The sequence below is a fragment of the Perna viridis genome, chromosome 10, assembly GCF_037379345.1.
Source record: "Perna viridis isolate PV_CMFRI_1.1 ecotype Kerala chromosome 10, ASM3737934v1, whole genome shotgun sequence".
Lineage (NCBI taxonomy): Eukaryota > Metazoa > Mollusca > Bivalvia > Mytilida > Mytilidae > Perna > Perna viridis.
Genome location: NC_142454.1, coordinates 18,812,897 through 18,835,814, shown reverse-complemented (window position 1 = coordinate 18,835,814; position 22,918 = coordinate 18,812,897). Strand labels below are relative to the sequence as shown.

At 31.4% G+C, this 22,918-nt stretch overlaps 1 protein-coding gene across 2 annotated transcripts in view; it reads right to left on the bottom strand.

The window, feature by feature from the left end:
- Positions 1-441: 441 nt before the first annotated feature.
- Positions 442-22,918, bottom strand: part of LOC148604830 (glutamate receptor-like) — a 28,699-nt gene continuing 6,222 nt past the window's right edge. The window contains exons 3-17 of one of the 2 annotated variants that reach the window (XM_088548057.1): positions 16,691-16,936; positions 15,205-15,401; positions 14,845-14,898; positions 14,341-14,454; positions 13,737-13,898; positions 13,198-13,305; positions 12,354-12,479; positions 11,051-11,269; positions 10,370-10,716; positions 7,313-7,511; positions 6,799-7,043; positions 5,004-5,115; positions 4,320-4,457; positions 2,662-2,775; positions 442-2,007 (exon numbers count right to left, since the gene is read on the bottom strand). In XM_088548057.1, coding sequence (XP_088404183.1) covers positions 1,933-2,007; positions 2,662-2,775; positions 4,320-4,457; positions 5,004-5,115; positions 6,799-7,043; positions 7,313-7,511; positions 10,370-10,716; positions 11,051-11,269; positions 12,354-12,479; positions 13,198-13,305; positions 13,737-13,898; positions 14,341-14,454; positions 14,845-14,898; positions 15,205-15,401; positions 16,691-16,936 — 2,456 coding nt within the window. In that variant the 3' untranslated portion in view covers positions 442-1,932. The remainder of the gene's footprint in view (positions 2,008-2,661; positions 2,776-4,319; positions 4,458-5,003; positions 5,116-6,798; positions 7,044-7,312; positions 7,512-10,369; positions 10,717-11,050; positions 11,270-12,353; positions 12,480-13,197; positions 13,306-13,736; positions 13,899-14,340; positions 14,455-14,844; positions 14,899-15,204; positions 15,402-16,690; positions 16,937-22,918) is intronic. The other variant, XM_088548058.1, reaches the window with a different exon arrangement.

The following is a 22,918-nucleotide window of genomic DNA, read 5'->3' as shown; positions in this document are numbered from 1 at the left end:
TTTTTTTTGTTTTTTTTTTTTTGATGTTCTCTTCTTCAACTCAATTCTTGACCAATCAGATTATTTGAAATGGAATATCTTAGGGAAAACTCAGTATGGAAACTCTGCCTTGGAAAATTAACCTTGCTCATCATCTGAATGTTAAATATCAACTTAAATGGTATCCCATTGTCCAGTTTTTTGTATAGCTATTGTTTCCTTTTATCGTCCTGTTGTTTTGCAAACAAAACAAAACGTACTGTCAGTTGTTCAAATTTATCCCGCTGTATAAGCTTATCTGGTTTAACATATATGAAAAAAAAATCATAAACAGACAATTGTATCTAGTAAAAGTTAAGAAACAACAACAAATACACTTTTTTAAACAATCAAGGGCATATGAACTGGGTGAGACATCAGTGAATATGCAGAAAATACAAATGATAATTTAAAACATTGAACTACGAACAAACATTTAATTCACAGCTCTAGATATGAACAATTCATCATATGACATGCACTGTAAGTTATATGTAATTAGGAAATACAAATTATTGTAAATTTTAGCACAGATAAAGTGGATCAATATGCTAAAAATACAGTAAAATTTCAACATGATACACAGGCAAATATTTTTCACGTGAAATTCATGTGAAATTCACATGAAATTAACATGATTTTCATGTGAAATTCACTAAACACGAATTTCGCGGGAACACGTAGGAATTTCACTTGAAGGCTCCATTTACCCGAATTTTACGTGAACTCTGTCACTTAATTTATTTGCTCAACTCAGGTGAAAATCATGTGAAATTCTTGTGAAAATCATGTGAAATAATTTTGCCTGTGTACATAATGCATAAAATGTGAGTTTAAATTAATACATTTTTATTAAACAATCAGCAGTTGGATAAGATGACATAATTGCAAATTTCAAATCAAATATGTATTTCAACTTAATTGAGGGATGAAATATATTTCAACAGAACATCATCGTACCAGCAACGAGTTGTAATGTAAAACACAAAAAGAACAGTAATATTGGTACATTATTAAAATATGCAAGTGTCATCGAAGGTTTTAAACAACACCTAATTAAGAAGCAGTGCAAGACATATTTAAAACGATTATATATATGGCTACGAAAAGTCACACCAATACATGTGTGCACTACCATTTTAAAGTCTTTTGTTGGTTTATTAGGGACTATTTTAACATTGGAAACACATAAGTAGTTGTATTTAGCAAAGTTTTGTTTCACGAATTTAGGAAAATTATATCAACAATTATATGTACAATGTTCACATAGTTGAAAGTTATATTTTTAGGTGTAAGCTGGTTTGATGGCCACTTTTCTCTCAACGTTTTTTGTTTCAGTAAAAAATCTGTTTTCTAGATAATAGATAATGACTGCATGAACATAGTGTTTTTTAATTGATTGATTGTTAAGGAATGTGCTTGTACATTGTGTAAAAACAGTCAAACACTTTCACAAAAATAATCCTTGTCTAATTTATACATATTCGAATTTACATTGGGTTAACAATCTGCGACACGTCTCGCAACCAGTATCTGTTTACACATCAGACATCAAATAATCAGGAGTCAAATATGAATCCATAGTCTGAAACTCCAAATCTCCCATAAATGTTCTATTCACCTTTCATTATACTGACATTTACTATATACACACCGGTTACAATTTCTGATTAAAAAAATATCCATAAATATATGTAAAATATGCGACTGACAGAAATAAATATCTTTTTGCTTGACACGAATAAACCATTAACACTAACAAAAGCATTTGTACGTTGAAAATCATGAAAAACAAATACACTCAAAAACATTCTTTTTTACAACTTTCTAATCAAGAGTATACATTTCACAACTCGAAAAATTGTTCAGAAGCTACCTGCATATATTCATCGATGATTGTAAATCACATCTCTGTCACACTTGAGTATGGGTGTTAGTATCAACATATGGGTCAAAACCAGGCAGTTGTGTAGGTCCTGTGTATGTGTACTGAAAAATGAGAGATCAATTTCATCATACACAAAAACTAACGTTTTCAAGACTTCGTAACACTTTTAAAATGTTGTGCGTTTTCTAAAGCAATTTTAACACACACAAAATGTAACATCCATTCTTAAGAAAGATAGAATAATTGTGTGGTGTTTTGTTTCTACCAGTGTGAAAGTAATATTGTTCGGTGGTAGACAAAACCACGAAATTCGGTTCCAAATAAAACAAAGAAAGGAGAATCCTATTGATGTGTATACTAAAAAGCTCAAAAGAACGATTTCAAAACTCCACGAACTTCTGTTTTCCTAATTCACAAAAATTGGTATCCACGAATTAAAGTACTTTCACACTATATGTGTCTATTTTTTTCCTATACAAAGTGACATTTTCATGATGCAAAAAGTGTTGTTAATCAATCAAACGTCTGCTGCGGAAACTAAAAATTAAACGTTACTAGCAACTTTTATCAAATTAACGTGCTTTATTTCAAGTTTTGAATAACAGCGAATTCTGTCAACATCAGACGTAATCATTTCAAGCGCAAATCTATAAACTGTATAAGGTGAAAAATTGAATGTTTCTTAGAACTACCATTATTATCTATAGACATATGTCTTTGTTTAATAAGCATCTTGTCTTTTACTTTAAACTTACCGTTCCTGATGATCCGGACTTTTTCAGAGGAGTTGTAGATTCTGGATTTCCAGAGTCCATTGACCCACGGAAAGAAAGGCGAGCTTTGTTTCTAACTATAGTTCCAAATGTTTGCTGTATTTAATCACAATCATATACTTTCATGTTATATGAAAACGTAAAATAGAAACAAAATGCTTATGCTTATTTTTGCATTGAGAATTTCATTAACTAGTTCAGAATGTTTTGGATAATAATTGCTTATTTCAATGAGTCAATAACATTTATGAAATAGAATGTATTGCATTTAAATGTAATCTTTCATTGTCATGAAGTTTTAAAAAAGATGGTACACCTAGATACAAATATAGTTCTTGATAGAGATTACTCATACTCAAAATACTGTAATGTTTGATCGACAACACATTTGTCCAGTTTGGTGGACGGGTTTTTCCAACATACGGTCGGCATTCCAATCGAAATAAAATGGGCTCCTTTACTTGCTGACCTATTCATTCACCCTTATGAGGTTGACTTCATACTATACCTTTTTATCTCCGTTTCCGCTATACTGATGACGTATTATCATTAAACAATCCTAGTTTCGGGGATTTGATACATCGCATTTACCCAAAAGAACATGAGATAAAGGATACTTCACAGTCAGGCTCATATCAGGCTCACATCTTGACCTACACTTAGAGATCGATGGTAAACCCAAATATAATTGACCAAAACTTACAACAAATATGATGACTTTTCATTCAGAATTGTCAGAATTCCTTTTATCTGTCGCAACATCCCTTTTAGCACCTCTTACTCATACGTTATGCCAGAGCTTGCGTTACTAAGCAGACTTTTTGTATTACGCTAGACTTCTTACAATTAGGCTTCTGGAACAGGGTTATGTTGCTACAAGATTGAAGTGGATCGTTACGGTGTATCCATCTGCACCATGAAAACTGATTTGTTCAACGTGTCATAGTTTTCCTTTCCTCGTTTGTCTTGAGCGGACTTCACTTTTTATGAACAACAAAGGCGGGTGTTTCTAGAAGAGCATAGGATGCTTACCCTACCAGTGTACCTGGTCCATGCTCAAAGTGTTTACTGGAGCCCGAGTTGCTCATTTACTTTTGTTACTTTGTATTTATTATTTTAGTTACTTTATGTTCTTTTTGTGTTTGTCTGTTTTCCATGTTGGGTCGTTGCCTTTGGATTAGATTATTTTGAGTTTCGCTAGAATCTTGATTCCCTTGAAACGCAAAGTTTTCGTCTACTTTGTTGATGAAAGAATTATGTTTTCTGTTTTTAGAACACTATGCTGTGTAAATACTTCTATTTTTCGAAACTGTGTTACTTTAACTCTGAATGCAGGGGTTTCATTAGATCTTCATATTTATCGATAGGAAATTTTTAAATCATCCAATTTTTGTATTCGATGTTATTATGACATTAAACATTTTACCCGACGGATCACATTCATATTTATCTAATTATGATCGTAATTTGGTACGCAATATTTGTGCCATTTCTTTGTATTGGACATGTAGAACTGGTTTATTTTCGTCTTATTTTCATATAATTGTTATAATTTAGGTGTCTTCCTTTTTTCTGTAGAACTCCATAGTTATAAAATTATAATTAAAGTTTAACCTTTTTTCCAGTTGAATTGTCTTTACCTTAGTCTTTTTAGAATCAACAATTGACCTGTATAGAAACTCTAGACCAGCTATGATAACAGACAGGCTAAGTCCACCTATCAAAATGTAGAATATTCCAGCTACGTTGTGCAATTTCAACTCTGCTTCACTGCCATCCTGTTACAAATGAAGTTATTTTCTATTTTCTATGTATTCTTTTAGACAACATATCAATAGTGTTTAACTAATTAATCTTTATTTACGTGTAGATATGTCTTTCGTCTAAGAGTACACATGTGTGCGAAGTACTAAAATAACCATTGAAATCATACATATATCAAAGTTTTTTTATTCGTTTGAATCTAATGTGATATGTATTCGAAATCATTTTCTGAGACTAAAGTCGCCATGAGATGGCTCTCAAAATATTTACTACTATCCCTTGCGCTAAATGCTTTATTGTAAAATATGTTTCCATTGAAAACTGCAGATACATTGTATGTTGGATTCTGGAAAACGAAAATATGACCGAAAACAAACTTTTCACGAAACAAAGGTGTTTCTTCAGAAAACTCATGATTTCGAAAAAATAATATGATAATTTTAAAAGGAAAATCGGACAAATAAATTCGTTAATGAACACAAACCACAAACACAATATATCTTGTGTATATATACATTTTGTTTAATGTGAAATAAAAATAACAACAATGCAAACGTTACCAGTGCTGCGTTTTGATCTCCACATTCTGAACGTTTATCCCACCATTTCTTTTTCAATGACTGTAAGTCTCCCTTTTCTCTTAAGTGCAGAACAGCTAGGGTTAGCTGGTCCCTTAAAACAAGATACATAAGAAACCGTAACGTTTATGGGCAATCTAATTTGATTTTCGGCTCTGCCTACGATGGACGGTGCTCTATATGTGCCTTCAAACTATTAGCCTTTCTTCTGAGAAAACTAAATACATTTCTATACAACCAATGATATTAAAGAAATAATTCGTGGAGGGGTAGATTTGTACTCTTTTTAAGATGGGTACTTCATCTATATTCGATTACTTAACACCGAGCGACAGCGCTGTGTTAAATGAGAATATAAATGCCAAACCCATGTTAAAATGAATACAAATTTACCCCTGCAAGGAATTACTTCTTTTCTAATATGACAAATACGGTAATTCTGGTGACAAAAATTTCCCTAGGCGTAGCAAAAATTACGGCTGTTCCGTTCAAGCTCTCCCGTATTGACGTTGGATTAAGTTTGAATATTTATGTCATCGCAAGTGTTAAATGTGTGTATTTATATAATTGATTTCGATGAGATAACCTCTCAGTATTTAAATCATCGCGTGAACGCTATTAAATTAGTGTTTTGTCTCGTAGCGACAGCGAAAGAAAAGAGATAGTGCGTATGTGCTAAAGGTGGGGTTGTACCGACATGTACTGTTTGACGGTATGAAGACGTCATATTAGAAATTTTAATTAACTCCTCTTCCTCGTGTACGACAATTGTCTTAATACATGGTCCGAATTGTAATGGTTCAAAATGTCTTTTGGTCGCTCTAACTATGAAATACGAAACATCTTTAAAGATTAAATTTATTTTTTGTTGGTTTCGCATTATTCTGTTTCGATTTCTTTGGACTTTTTTTCGATTCTAATTCATTTTTATTCATTTTCTTTCGAGTTGATTCGTTCCAATTAATTTGTTACCGATTCTTTTAGTTTCATTTAGTTTCATAATCGTTTGCACCTTTCAAGCACCCAAGAATCACGAGTAACGCTGATTCCGTCATTTTCGTAACAACATCTGGACGCCATGCTGTATACTGTCTTGGCCATTCATATCTTCGATTTGTATTTATTCATCGAATCTAGCGAATAATTTACGATACTAGTTTGATCCACAATACGCATTCACAATGTATACGCACATGAAACTGCTCTGACTGAAGGTACAAACCGGATATTGATGTTTTTTTTTCTAGCCAAAAGTATACAGAAGCCATGTTGATGATACAATCATTAACGCTGCCTTAAATAAGCAAAAAAAAAATCAAACGACTATTAAAAGACATTACAGGGCCTCCGCACTTGTGCATTTGTCTATTTTCGTTTTGACAACCGTCACTACTGTCAGAATATTTTTAACCATTAATAATTATATTCTACACATATATAGGACGTGTGACGTCCATATTAATGTATTGTAATGTGCATGCACAGTTGGAAATATAATATTTGTTAATTGAATTGACTTTCAAAATAAAGTTTATGACCCGTTTTACAAAATAATTATCTTAATTTCACCTCGATATTGTGTTACTAACATAATTTTTGAGTACTCATTGTCAAATGGTTAAATGCACACTTAAATTCATACCCATATATAAAATATGTTTTGAATCATTATACTACATGCTAATAATTGTTACATTGTTGCAGAGAACTGATAGCAAGGATTCTTGAACTTAGCACACATAAGAACTTCCTTATAATGAATCTATAATCAACTTACCTTAAATCTGAACCAATGGGTGTAGCAATTCCATAACCTTTGGAGTCAAGGTTACTGCCAACTTTCATTGTATCACAAGGTTTCCTGCTGTTAATAAACTCGTTTGTTGACGATTCTATCAGGTAAGCATATTTGCCGTTGGAAGATCGAACCCTAGCTTTCCCGGCTTCCGTGGATTTCACGAAAACATCCTTAGCTGATGTCATGTACGCCCACATTCTCTCATAAACGGCTACTTTTGATAGCTGAAATTGACATTGAATTCGGTTGAAACTTGTACACTCTAACACATATAGTTAAGGTACAAAGAATTAAACAAGTCCAAATAATAATATGTAGATAATGCAACTATTTGTATGGCTTTCCAGTATCATCACGAACATGTCTGAAGAGATGTGAATTACATCTTCATTAAACAAAAACATTTGATTTTTTTTCTTTTGGTATGAATTCATGTTGTTGAACTAAAACCTCTAATATTTTTATTAACCAATATCATAGTAAAATGATTTACCCTGAAGAAATCTGCTGTCGTTCCATATTCGTATACGCCATATTGAATTTTGGTTTGTTTTGCAAGATCCTCAGCCGACTCTATTGGTGTGTTCATTCTCTCAACAGTAAGAAAAGCAGCTAGGTTGGCGGTATAGGATGATATAATGATGAGAGTAAAGAACCACCAAACGCTACCAACAATCCTACCTGAAACTGATCTACAAAAAAAAAACATTTTTCAACTGATAGTTAATTAAATGTTGTAAATTGTTTTTCTTATTAATCCAAAACGTCTGTTTTCTAAAACAGTGTTTAACATGTTTTATTAATTGTTTTCTGTTTTTTTAAGGGAACTTACTCATGATTAGGGAATAATAGTAAGATACATGTTTAAATTCATCGATTAATTCATGGTAAAAATAGTTAAAACCAGATAACTATATATATGATGAAGGTGAAACCTTTTAACGCTCCCGAAAAAACATTAATAAAAAGCAACTTTGATAATAATTGTCAGCTCTGATTTGATGTTTTAAACATATTTTATTCAGTAAATAACTTGAATAGGATTGGATAGCAGGCAAGGCCTATATATATCCTCTCCATACACAGGGGCGGATTCAGGCGGGGGCGTGGCGGGCGTGCACCCCCCCTAAATTGCAAAACATGGTTTGTCAGGGATATATTTTGGCGCTGTTAGGTTGAAACTTTAATTTCTATCTAATTTTACCACAAAGGATATCCACATTTCACCCACTGTAGAAGAATATGTCATATTTAATATCAAACCATTTTTACTGCGCGCCTGTGCGCATCCCCTCAATATATTTATATATATTGTTAGTAATTCTCTATGCAACTTAAATTGTAATGCATAACTTTTCCATTATCTTCAAATTAAACTCTTTTTTTATTTTAGAATATTATCAATATCCATTTTTGTAAACATTGATGGATAAAGTTCTAAGATTGCAAATTATTAACTCGATCTTGACAAAAGAGGTATTTTCTGCATATTTCATGTTTACTAGACATCATGCACCGATCCCTTCATTGGCGAGATCCTTTAATCTCAGTTTCCGCTATATAGATGACGCATTATCTTTTAACAATCCTAATTTCGGGGATTTGATACATCGCATCTACCAAAAAGAACTTGAGATAAAGGATACTACAGACACTGTGAAGTCAGCATCATATCTTGACCTACACTTAGAAATCGATGGTAAAGGAAAACTATTGACCAAACTTTACGACAAACGTGATGACTTTTCATTCAGAATTGTCAACTTTCCTTTCATCTGTGGCAACATCCCTTCGGCTTCTGCGTATGACAACTCATACGTTATGCCAGAGCTTGCCGAAACTACGCAAACTTTTTGTATCGCGCTAGAACTCTAACAAATAGGCTTCTGGAACAGAGTTATGTTGCTACAAGATTGAAGTCATCACTACAAAAGTTTTATGGTCGTCATCATGAACTCGTGGATCTGGTCCATGCTCCTAGTTTTTAGTGGAGTCCGAGTTGCTCATTTACTTTTGTTACTTTGTATGTATGATTTTAGTTACTTTATGTTCTTTGTTGTGTTTTTCTGTTTTCCGTGTCTGGTCTTTGTCCCTGGAATACATTCTTTTGATTATCGCTATAGCCTTGGTTCCCTTGATTACTCTTTAAGGAAGATGAAATTGATTTGAAATGCGTTTTTAGTATCTAGCTATCAATAATTAGATTAAAGTGCATGATAAATATATCATTTATAATCATAAATGCTGATGAATAGATCAATAAATCATTTTTTTAAAATAAAATCAATCTTTTATGAAAAATAATATGTCTGTCAGCAATATAATGTTAAGGTCTAAGCAGACAGACTGCAGTGACCTCCTGTGGTGAGCATAAAAATTGTCCCTACAGTGTGGACAGTTTTGGTTATCGGTCAAGTGATATAGAAACAAATGTTGATGAAGATAGCTTGCTCCATTCCCCATGCACTGATTTGATATATTATACTTATAACTGTCATGTATGGTAGAGCTCACGGTGCTCACTGATTTAGGCAATGCCTATACCATATTAACCTTCAAGTATGGTAAATTTTGTAATGATACATATTTATCCAAAACCATTATGCTAATTGTCATAGTCTGATATGTCTATTTGCCGAATTGTCTGTCATTCATAAGGAATTATTGGTTGTCATGGTCCGAAATGTCTTTTGGTCGATTCGTGCGGCACTGGATAACATTATGCTTCTTAAATTTGCGAAACCTCTTAAAAGATTTCTTTTATTGCAATTAGTTTCGCTTCAATCTGTTTCATTTTGTACAGTTAAATTATGTTTTTTATAACGAATTAATTCATTTTATTTAATTGATTCGTTTCGATTCTTTCTTATATTGATTATTTTCGTTTCGTTTTGGTTTATTTCGTTTCGCAATTTTTAAGACCGATAATTATGGGTAATATTGATTACGTTATGTTCGTAAATATCCGGGCGCCATACTGCTGACTATAAGGTCAATCCTATCTTGGAAAAGTTATGATTCGATTTGTATTTAATTATCGATACTAGCAAATATTTTCCGAGACTGGTTTGGTCATCAATCGCACATGTACAAGTATACGCAAATGAAGCTGCCATTATGCTTTGTTTTCAGCTACTGAAAATGCAGGTTCAAACCGGATAATGATGTTTGTTTCTTACCATAAGTATACAGAACCAAGTTGATAATATAACCATAACAGATTTACGTTATTGCGCAAGTCATGGTTATTCGTTCGATTGTCGTGGTCCGAAATGTCTTTGGGTCGTTTTGGTAATCATACGACATTATGGGTAATGGTATTTTCGTAAACATTGGAGCGTCCTCTGTTGACTGTTTTGACAATCCATATCTTGGAAAAAATATGATGTTTTGAACTTAACTAAAAACGCTACTGAGACTGGTTCGCTCCCTTTGGGAGCGTATAAAACAGTTATGTCGATACGAAAGCTTTGAATCTCAAAATATTACTTCCAATGTTTATTTGTCTACATGCACTCCACTCCAATTATTCGTATTGAAAAGTACTTACTTCGGGCTTATATCACAGCCTTGTTGCATGAAAGCTCCCAAGGAATACCACAAACTGTTTGATATTGTGAAATCGTTTTTTATTGTTCTATCACTCTCAACATGCCACTCAGTTGGACTGAACCGGCTGACAAGGAACAAAACAACACTGACGCCCACATAAGCAAACAAGATACACATCCATATCTCGTAGGACAAGGGGTCCATAAATGAAAAGGTGCTAGCTTTTTTATTAGTTGGCTTCTTTATCATAATACTGATTCCCAGACTCATGAATGGTTTGGTAAAGTCTACAACACGTTCTCTTTCTGATGATATGGTCATGGCAGAGAACGCTATATCTGCAGTCTAAATGATGATAAAAGTCACAATTAACGTATAAGTTAAAAGCCTTTAAATTAGGTCTTGAAATATTCCCATCATTTCAACCACATATAAATCTCATTCACATGTATGTATGTATGTATGTATGTATGTATGTATGTAATCATTGTAAACCATGGCATTATACTGTATCCTTATACCGACTAAATGTACATGCTATAGCTAAAAAACTTGATATCAAAACAATCTGAAGATTTAATTTAATGCGTTTTTATTAACCTTTATATCATTATATGTAGAAAGAACCCTCTATTTCTTTTTAAGTTTTAACTATACATATTTTATATTAAGAACGTACCCCTCTTGTCAATTCTCCTATGACTCCTGTCCATGTTCCATTTTCTTGTTTCTTTCCATATATACCGTCTTTTGCAAGACAGAGAGTATAGTTGATTTTCAAGTACCGTGTTACTTTATCAATTAAATCAATTATATATCCGTGAAAGTTTTCAACTCCACACCGTATTGATTTTCGTTTAGTTTCGTTTGGTTCGTTGAACATGACATACGGGTCTTCCTGAAAATTATTTTGTAAATGCGATATGAAATGTATTATTCTCTAAAATGTCTGATTTCAAATGACTTTGTGTTATAAAAAACACCAATGTTTCCTTGATGCGACTGATAACAAAATCCCAATAAGATCATCTGCTCTTATTTTTGATTAATCATTTTTTTCTCTTTTTTTTCAAGGCAAACGTCTAATGGTTGCTAGGAAAGGTTAACACCAGACGTTAACAAATATTCGATTTTTTTTTTCAAATAAGCAACGCTTTTCACATTATCTGTATGAGTAACTGTAAGGCTGTTAAGTCTTGCGGTATCCTAGTTTTAGCTAGATGGAGAGAAAAGCGAGAATAATAGTACCACCAAATTCATTCGTAACAATTGTTTAACGCTAATCACTATTTTAAACCCTGAAAAGTAAGTCTCGAGAATATGTTAATTATACAGGATCTGCAAAATACAGCTAAATTTACCAACTGTAAAAATTAATATATTTACAGTTTACTATTTCTAGTTCGTTTTGCGTGACTTTTCTTAGGGAAATATATAGGAAGGAATTTATTGTTAAAACTTCGAATATGCCGTGCAATTGTTTTCTTCAAAATTTAGAAAATATAAATCCAAAACCTTTTACCAAAACAAATTATATCTTCGACTTGTATTAGCCAAATTCTATATTATAATACAAACATGAAGTGTCCAACTTGAAATAGGTCTCAAATGTGGCATACAAAACTCTAAAACATACTCTGTTTTCCTTTATTCATGAATATGACAACTATCACATATTACGCTACATATTCTTTGATCCATGTAAGATATTTTACTTTTTCCATTGACATTTTCGTCAAAGTGAGACCTATCATAGTTGGACATGAGGCACTGAAAGGAATAATACTTTCTTTAGTTTTAATTTGACCGTAAACAATAATTTGTTTTACAGAGTTTCTTGATGATTACAAAAAATAGTCTTGAAATTAACATCGTGATTTAATATTTATTGAATTAACCGAACTTCCATGTATAAAGTTATATTCTAAAACCCTTGCAAAGCCTCATAAGGAAACAATTTATTTAAAAGTTTTAATTGTCACCGCAACAGTCACGATTCTCCTAACAGTTTGCTGTTTGGTATTATTCAACGATGGCCCAATCACAATTTCTGGTTCATGCAATGAAAGTCTGTCACCTGGAGGTTTATTTGGGTAGAAGTTTCCAATCTGAAAGAATTCAAAATAAATAAATGTTCTTTTATACAAATAAACAATAAAAATTTATAGGGAAAATCTTAATAAAATGAATAAAGAAGTTTCATTAAGTTTGGTTTAATTGACAAAACAACCTTTAGATGGTCAAGTCGAGGTGTGCTTGTCTGGTAAGTGTCTTATCCCGGAGTAAAACATCCCCTCGATGGTCAAATCGAAGTGTGCTTGTCTGCCGAGTGTCTTATCCCGGCCTTCAACATACAATGCAGTCTTTTTACTTTTTACTCATTATGTGAATTTGGAAAGATGATCTGATTTTCTTCTGATATAGAGAAATGCATCATAGTGGATTTTTTATTGTTTACACATGCTTGTATTTTATATATTGCACCAATTGTTGTTCTTTTCTGCTGATTTCTAATATCGTGCATTATATTTTATTTGTTTTACTTTCTTTCATCATCTGAGAGGATTTTTCAAATATTGCGTTTCCATTAAACACAATTAATGTCAATTTGGTAAAATAGCTATTAAAAAATCAAAGACAAAGGAACAACAAAAACTTGATTCTTTACAACATGCAGAATTTCATACAGAACCGCAGTCACAATTGGAAATGCCACGGTTCTTTTGATAGTAAAGATAAATTTTATTCGAACTCAATGAACTAAAGTTTGGCTGATTTGAATTATGGTAACCAGCTATGTATGAAGTTAACACATTGCTAACTTACCTTAGCAATTCCCATATTCATACGAGTTTCATGGAAGGGTAGCTCAAAATCTTTTCGCCATCCATTATCATCAAACTTTATTAAGCCACTCATTCCACTGTACTCACCCTAAAATATCACAGGATAATCGATATATTTTAGCAAGTGTTTGCTTGAATTTTGAATATAAAAAAAAGCAAAAGTTTCCCCTTTATTATTATTATTTTTTTTTTTTTGGCCTTTTCCTTCTTGCTTTATTGTGTGAGTTTTGCCAAACATTGAAGACCGTGTGGTGACCTGCAGAAGTTGATTTTTTTGTTGCTTGGCTTTCATTGGCAATCATACCACATATCCTAGTTTTACAAAGCAAATCCCTGTCTCAAAGAGTTCAATTAAGGCGGCATCCATAAAGAATGTCTAAATTTAAACACACATTGTTTATCTCTTATAATTTATAGACATGAAAATATTCATTAAGTTAAATGAATGAATAAGAATTGAAAAATATTATGTATTAAATTAGTGCAGGCTTAGTATTTTAAACAGTATTAACTAATTACCCCCTTTAATTCACCAAGCACTGCTTTTCCCGGTCTATATTTGATAAGTCCCTCATAATCACGACATTTACGAGGGGTATCTGTCTCCTTTGACCAAGAACCTTTCTTTTTAAGGGCTCGATGGAAGACTAAAACTGCATCACGGACCAGAACATCCCCAAACTACAATTTGAAGATTTTTGTTTGATATTGTAAAAATGAATTGTTTTTTTTAACATTTTATCATTTTTGACTATTTGTGAAAAAAGTATGTGTACTGTTTTTTTCAAATCGAAGTATATTGCTAAACAAGTTTTTGTCAATACATGGTTAAAATCTTATGCTACATGTGAAAGACCGGACTGTACAGTTTCGTAGTTTTATAGAAACTATCGTGCCCTATTCTGTCTACAACATTTTGCCAAATTTGAAAATTAAAAACTTTCATTGTTTGATTTAGAAAGCAAATTTGTGTTAGTTTTTTTTTGGTTTTTTTTATGTTTGTTTGTTTGTTTGTTTGTTTGTTTGTTTTTGTATGTTTTTATTTTGTTTTGTTTTGTTTTGTTTTTTTTTTTTTTGTGAAATTGTATGCATTTGCATTTATAGTTTGCAATTATGTACTTACAGTTCGATATTGGTTAGAAGAAGAATATGTTTTAAGTTCATGTTCCTTTTTTAAGCTGAATCCAGAGATATTCATTCCTGCTGAAAGTACTGTCGAGTTCATATCTTTTATTCCCTAAAACAGGCATATTTGTAAACGTTAAGCGTCTAACAGTCTAGTTTCAGTCGTATTGCTAATCGAATGAGCTTTAAATGATGCAAAATAAGAAGAAGAAAAAAAATGTTCAACATAACTAATAAACTTTAAATTAAATAAAACCACTAACAATGAGTTTGTATGAGGTAAAGCGTCAGTTTGTTTGTTTGTGTTTTGTTTTGTTTTTTGTTTTATATATTTTGTCTTAATTTTTTTTTTTATTTATTTCTACTATTTTTTTCTGCTGAGTCTATCTTAAAAGCAAGCTATAGCTCTGAAAGTTGCAAAACAGTTTCGAAATATGGCGAAAATATATTTAATAAATTGGTCTTTATTGCCACAGTTATTTTTATATAATACGTTTCTTACCAAGTCAACCAATACAAAGTGAAACCTGTAGTTGCTAATATCTCTATCATTTTTCTGAGAAAAAAAAAACATTACTAGTCAAGGCTGAATGCAATCGGCAAACCAATACAAAATATCGTTCCATATTAAATGTATGCCACATTTACTATTCATTACTTTTTTTCGGATTTCCCGATTTGTAATTCAACTTTTCGTACAATAAGCACCAACGGAAATTTTAAGACTGTTGCAGGCATATAAGAAAGTATTGTGCGAGTACATTTACGTTTTAAGAATAAATTTATTTGTTAATCAATCTTGTTAAATATATTACATTTGAACGATTGTGAAATTTAGAAAAAAAAACTATTGTGAACGTACAATAGCGGTTATCAGCTCCTGAGAACGTTCTATAGACAGATCCAGAAATATACGTAAATCCTCCTTTATCTCTGTGTTGTATTCTTTTCTTAGCTCTTGGTGACCATGTGCGACAGTATCGATTCTTTTTACTACAATGTCTAGATTTATCTCCCTTGCATTGATCTTCTGAAATAACTGCTGCAATCTAACTAGACCTGATACAAAAAGTGTGTTTTATGGTCATTAGTTCCTCATATTAAATCAGATATGTTACTTTACTTAAAATACGTTTGTAAGTTGTTGATTTATTGCAGGTTTTGTTTTTGTTATCATATATCAATTTCAAGCACTTAAGGTACGAGATCACAAATTAATACCTTTATATATACGAATATAGTTCATTTTTATTGGGTTTCTTCCTGATTGTTTTTCCTCTGCTTTCCTAAACGTAATTGCTTAGTTTTTACTGTAGAAATGTAGGGCAATGATCAAATCTGCTTTCATACATGTTTCCATATTGGTGAAGTTTTTATTGAGTACGATGGGTTTGAATTTTTTTGTGTCAAAATGGTTTTGTTGAAATGCACAACGACACATCAATCGTGTTCTCGAACCTTAAGGAGGTAGACCTAGGGTAATGGAAATAACTCTTTCAATCAGTGATATGGTTGTATCATATTCAATTTCACCAAAGACTTTAAGTTGTCCTTTGAAACAGAATGAAATCAGTCCGAGTTACTTCGATGCTGATATAAGACTGATGTAAAGTTGTGAATACAAACGCTACAATGATTTGTAAGAATTGTGTCCCTTACCCTAGGTCTACCTCCTTAACCTACAATTGATATACAAATGAAATACTATAGATTTTCTTGTTTTTTGCTAATTTTGTAAGAGGGTCTTTCTTTCCGTTTATAATTTTTCTTTCCAATATTGTTTGTTTATTTTTTTTGGTTTTGTTTTGTTTTTTTTTTTTTAAATTTATTTGTAGTTGCATTGTGCCCAGTATTATTGAGAACAGAAGTTTCTTATCTGCATGGGAAGTACAAGTAATGCTTTCCATTATACGGTTCGTTCCACTTGAACCATAGATACGTGTTCCGTTATTGGTTCATACCCAGTGTATCGCCTCAGTCGCCGAACCGGACAAACCGGAAGTAGAATTAGTGACAGTTGGTTTGTACCGGTTAATGGAAAACAAGCCTTGTTCCACGAGTATATTTACCCTGTACAATTACAGACTAGATTTTTATTTCAAGCATATTATACGTAGAACATTATTACCTTAGCCTGTGTAAAATTAATTATTTTAGAAATAAGCTTCTATCGAGTTATAAAGTTTTTCTTTGTAGTAACATTTTCTGGAAACTGAATCTTCATCGGTATCAATATCATGATAAAAAAGATTCAGTATTTAAAATTCTTTTCAATCGCTTATGGCAAAATAAAGTTCGTAATTTATTCACTTGACGTAAGAAATTTGAAAAGTCAAGACAAGAAATACCTTCATCTGTTTCATATATATAATAGACTTTGGTCCATCCTTTTCTGTATAGGACATCCAATAGACCTTCAATATAAGCTGGTCTGATGTACAACTGATATGGTTCCGCCGACGACGTCTCTTGTGGCATGCTTAGCGATATAAATGGAATTTTAAAGGTATCTGTATACGACTGTATGGTAGATAAGGCACAGGATTGGAATGCTCCAAGTATTCCATAAACATCGTTTTCTAAGAGTTCACATACTGAAACGATAGATATGTATAATAAAAATTCTTAGCTCAATTGTACAGGAAACTCCACGAAGAACAAGAGTGATAATTTATAGTCAAAATTGAAGGAATAATTAAGATACATGTAACCTATCCAGGATCCTATAAAAGCATAGTTTACTTTAGATTGACGAATGAAATTGGTCAAGCGTTGTCCCACTACATGTACTGTCAAATCTTATTACTGACAACCATTCTTTGATTCTGGAGATGAATCCGTTTTGTAATATTGAGATGAATAACCTTTTCTTATAAAAAAAGAATGTATAATTACTTTACATACATTCGTTAACTTTTCAACACATGCCTTCGTGAACAATATTATACATACGTTACATCAATTTATTAATATTATTTCATTCAGACTTTTTTTAATCATAGCAATGTAAATAACGTCCAGCCACCTTTATAAACGTTTACCTTGAGAAGAAGGTTTTTCGATTTTATAGGGTTTTACCTGTTTTATATAACCTTTGATGTACCACCCGTTAATCACACCTTAGACGTACCACCCGTCATTGTTTAATGTTTTGCTATCATATATTCATTTGTGTTGGAGCACACGATTATAAAACGGTTTGATGTTATGTCTCCTCAACAACTTATGGTCATAGATATTGTATGGATATGATGTCAGTATTTGTGTGCACTATAGGTATAGTATCAGCATTGTTTTCTCTTTTTCTCTTAAAGACTTGTTCATTTCATGCAGTAAATGGTATTTTACTCCAACTAATTGTACAATTTATGAATATTATAAAATATTTTCATTCCTTATGTTTTCATGCTATCATTATAATTTGAAGATATGTAATCAATTTATTTGCCTAAATGCTGTGTATTGCAAAATTGAATTGCAACTTTTTCCCGTGAGGAATAAAATCAAATTGTCCGTATATGAAAACAAATTCATCTGTATTAAGAAAAAGATATTGTAGTTAAATACTCATTAATTGCTGGGATTCTTCCATAAAGGGATTAGAATATATTTACAAAAGAAATTTCTAAACATTTTGTGTAAAACTTATATCACCTCAAACAACTGCAATAATTATTTATACGCTCCGTCAGGGGAGATATCATTTTCCAAACGTTAATTCAGAAAAACGTCCACTCTAATTGCTTTTACAAGTTTGTCGGTATAGTTTGGATAAAAGCTTAGATATGGTGAATAAATCGGAGTCTCTCTGCAAAGCTGATATAATTGATAAGTTAATGTTCCGTTGTTTCAGTGTTACTCTAATAGACTGGAAAGCACAAGGATGTCCCGAATCGATTGAAACGATCTCGCCAGGTTAAGCTGAACGTCATTTTCTTCGTAATCAAATTCGAAATAACTCTTTTTATTGTCGAAAAGCATGGTGGAAACTTAGATCGATCCTACGGATACGTTCCTCCCTGGAGAAACTTGAATTTAATCATTTCCTTTTTTTTCTTGGATAACATTCCCACTAAGCCAAATACACTAAGCTTTCAATCTGAAGAAACAACTGATGCTAAAGATAATTTATATAAATATTATGTTTGCATGAAGCCAAGCTCTCATTGACAGTTCTACATTGAAAAAGATATGGATCGTTTGATATTATTCTGCAAAATTAGTTTTTCTCATGTACGAGTCAAACATTAATCACCTTTTCTTTTTAATAACAGTTAATATGTGAGAAGTTAAACTGAACAATTCTACTTTTATATAGTTTATATGTCGATAAAACTTTTTTGGTTTTTTTGTTTTTGTTTTTAAATTGTATTTGTTTTTGTTTGTTTTGTTGTTTGTTTTGTTTTGTTTTGTTTTTTTGTTTTTTGCTTTTTGTTTTTTTTTGTTTGTTTGTTTGTTTGTTTGTTTGTTTTTTTTTTTTTTTTTTTTTTTTTTTGGGGGGGGAATCCATCAATACAGATGAGCATTAAAGAAAATGGGCATTTCTAATGCAATGTATGATTTGTTTGCAGCAAAGATATCTTATTGAAAGTATTACATTAATTATTTTCAAAAAGTTCGCCATATTTGTAAAAGTCAAACTATTTTGAAATAAAATACATATTCTTAACTTCAAAATTGTGTATGTATTTGTTATCTTAAAAAGGACGCTGAAAAAAACTGTAGCTAGCATCGCTCAAAGGAGAAAAAGAATTCTACATGAAATTTGAATATAATCAAAACATGTTTTCCGGTTGCCTGTTTCCGAATAGACGTTTCCGAATAGAAGTTTTCGGTTATAAGTTCTATGTTTTGGTTCAACTATAAAACAGCTTTTTTCAATGTTTGATTCAATAAACTTTTTAAAAATAGATCCAGACTTATACAGTCTTCCAGTTTGTATATTCCAAACACAAGGAAGAAAGAGTAATTAAGAGAACCATGATTCTAGCAGAAATCAATCGAATGTAATTCAGGGACAATGAGTAGACATGGAAAACAGGCACACACAACAATGAACATAAAATAACCAAACTAATACATTACAAATAGCAAAAATAAATGACCAACTCGGAAAAAAAAGAAAATGAAAGAAAGGTCTTCTAAGGCAAATATTTAAACCAACAAAACATATTTCGTTGTTCTTTAAATGTTTGAAGCCAAACGAAATCAATCTGGTTCATATATATTTTGTTTATAGTGAAAGCAGTTAATTATATTTATATGAAATATTGACTATAGATTTCACCTTCGATTGTAATTTTATAAGAATATAAAATTTGTATCCGATCTTAATTTTTCATGCGAATCCAATAGAGCACTAAATAGACATTTGACGTGTCCCATGAAGTTGCGTATAAAAGGTTGTATTTTAAATCTAAGTGTAAGTTCCAACACTTCTACTTTAGTCTTATGTTTATTACCTGTTTTTTTTCCGACAATTCAATTGTTAAATATAAAAATAACATATTATTCATACATTTACATTGTTAATTATTTACTGAATACTAGAATAATATAGTGAAGTGAGTGGTTTAATGAAAACGTCAAGTTTAACATCTCCATATTATTATTTCTCTATGCAATAATTCTATACTTGTCAAAAGTTTACTTTATATCCATGATGTACGTCTGCGAGGTCGATATTATAGTCAGGAAATAGTTTTCGGAAAGTAATGTTCGGTAAATGACTTCTATTTCTTACATTCTTGCTGATCCATTATCTAACAGAAACAAAATAAATCTTTTGCGTCGGGAATTAAATAATTCGTTACCATAGTTACTAAAATGAAAAGTGATAGAATTGTACAAAATTGATTCGACATGCAACGCACAAATCATGAGATCTACGACTTCAAATTCACGGGTTTCTCTGAAATATTTATCAGAGTATCGACTTGTCCAATTAGTGAAATAATGATACGAGTTTTATGCTTAGTACTGGAAAATTTGTTGTTTAATTGGCCTCTTTTTATTCGTTTTTACGGCCCATTTATATAATTTACGTACGGCAATGCGGTTGCACAATATAATGGTAAAACGTAATTGAAGTAATTTAATTCTAAACCGAACCAAAAAGCTTATAATTCTGAATTAAGAAACGTTACATAATGGAACTGTCAACTCCATTCACTTCGACAAAATGAAATTGAGATTACTTTTTAGATAAACGTTTATACTAGTAAAATCAATAGCCAGGGTCAAAAACACAGAGTTGAAACAAGCACAAATGGGTACTTCTATGTTTTTCTTCAATATGTAGATTTCGGCGAGTCTTTCAAGAAAGGTATAGAACGAATACTCTGCCGGTGCACCTGGTCCAAGTTACCAGTTCTTAGTAGTATCAGGGTTGCTCATTCACATTTGTTTTCTTTGTAGGTGTTATGCTGGTTATTGCATGTTTTCTGTTGTTTGTGTCTGCTTATCTTTGGTCTATATTCTTTTGATTTCCGCTAGAATCTTGGTCCCCTTAATTACTCTTTCATCCTGCTTAGTCTCAAATTCTCATAGTATATTAATATATTCCCTCTGCTTTAATATCTGTTAATTTGACATGTGTTTTTTCGTTATCGTATGACCATGACGCGTTCTCATTTATATGGCGAAACTAGCTGATACAATCCATAATCTTCCCCTCGTTTTTCATATTGATATTCTTCCTTTTTCTTATACCGGCACCCACTCAATATGCTACTTGAATATGCATTAATGCTTGGTTATATTTTATATTAAAAGTAATCATTCTACTTTCTTAAACCATCAATTAAATGATGTATTTAATCGGTGGTTTGACAGATTCATAAAATCCATAAAAGGCGGGATGTCAACAATGTATTTTGCCATACCTAAGTTCTGTATGGAAAATAAAATCACTTTCGAAACTATATGTAAGTGTTACGCGCAGCGGACATGTAACAGGATGCTTCATATTTCCTTTATGGTAACATGTGCAACTTCTTTGATTTTGATTATTATTATTATTATTGTTATTACTATTACTATTATTATTATTAATTGTTTTTTTTTTTTTTTTTTTTTTTTTTTTTTTTTTTTTTTTTTTTTTTTTTTTGTGGCCGGTTGCAACCTTAGAGAGTCGACTTTGTTTTAAATTATAATCTAGCTAATCGACAGACCTGGTGGTATCCTATTTTTTAACCAAGTATGGCATGGTCTATGTTTTTCGAAAAGTACAGCATACTGAATTTTGCTTAAAATACTTATACAATAGCTATTCGTGAAAATATACTTTGTTGTATATTCATTCAGCAATTTCCGAAAACACCTTGAACACCTGTGTTTAAGATGGGGGGGGGTGGAGAGACAATAAAATAGTATGTCCCCAACTTCGTTTGGGAACATTATAAAAATAGTTATAATAATTATAATAATTTTTTATTATCTCTTTTTTTCAAATTCAGTCAACAGATATTTTAAATGTTTCAAATCATAAGTTGAAAATTTAGGTATATAAATAGCATGTATATTTGAATTTATTCAACACACCAAAAAAGCTTGGGATCCAATCATTTCATTATTTTTTTAAGTACATTTAAAACATATTTGAATCACATATATCCTAATTATGAACAATTTCATAAAATTTTAATAAAGAAATATTATCACTTCCAATTTTTTACGTTAAAGGTGAAACATTCAAACGTTTATTTTCCATAATAACGACAAAATATATGGCTATGTATATTTTCTTTCTTAAATATGATAACAAAAACTCGTGATGGATCTTAAAAACGATACAGATACATTACGAAAAATTAAATAAACGTCTAAATATGTTCAACATTACCAAATGATGGTTAAGTTTACATTGAATATATTAGATAAGCGATATTCTTCTTCAGTGTAAAATCCACAATGTTCAAGATTAAAAACAAAATTTATGATGCTGAATGAGGCAATGAATGGTTCCTTTATCAAAGACACGTATAACCAATGGTTATAATTATGAATCAGAATGAGGGTGTCTTTATACAAAAAATTGAAATGAAGGAGAAATACAATTAAGAAAAGTTCAACTAAAATTATAGCGGTACAGCGTATTACTTTATTGCATAGTATTATAACAGATTTGTTTGATTGTACCATTCAGTTCAACAGACTATCTTTTGCGCTATAGCATTTATATATAAATAAATTTACCCATCACCTGATCAATGAACAAGATCGTGAACTTTAAAACACACTACTTTTAGCCGAAGTATTTTTACCAATGAATTATCCCGCTTGAAATAGATGTGGGTATTGGAATAACTTACTTAGAATTTGTCAAGGTCTTTGCCAAACTATTAAATTATGAGGAATGTAACTTATATATCTGAATATAGTATCTTGTATAAAACATGTATAGCGATATGCCCAGTATACCAGTAGAAAATATAAAACGGTCTTGTTATACATGTACCACTTTATGAATACTATTTGTTCTAGGTCGATTTCGAACTATTTGAAGAGTTTTATTTTCGTATCTTGTACACGGCGTCACAGATATATCATATTATTCAAATCTAAAGTAAAAATGA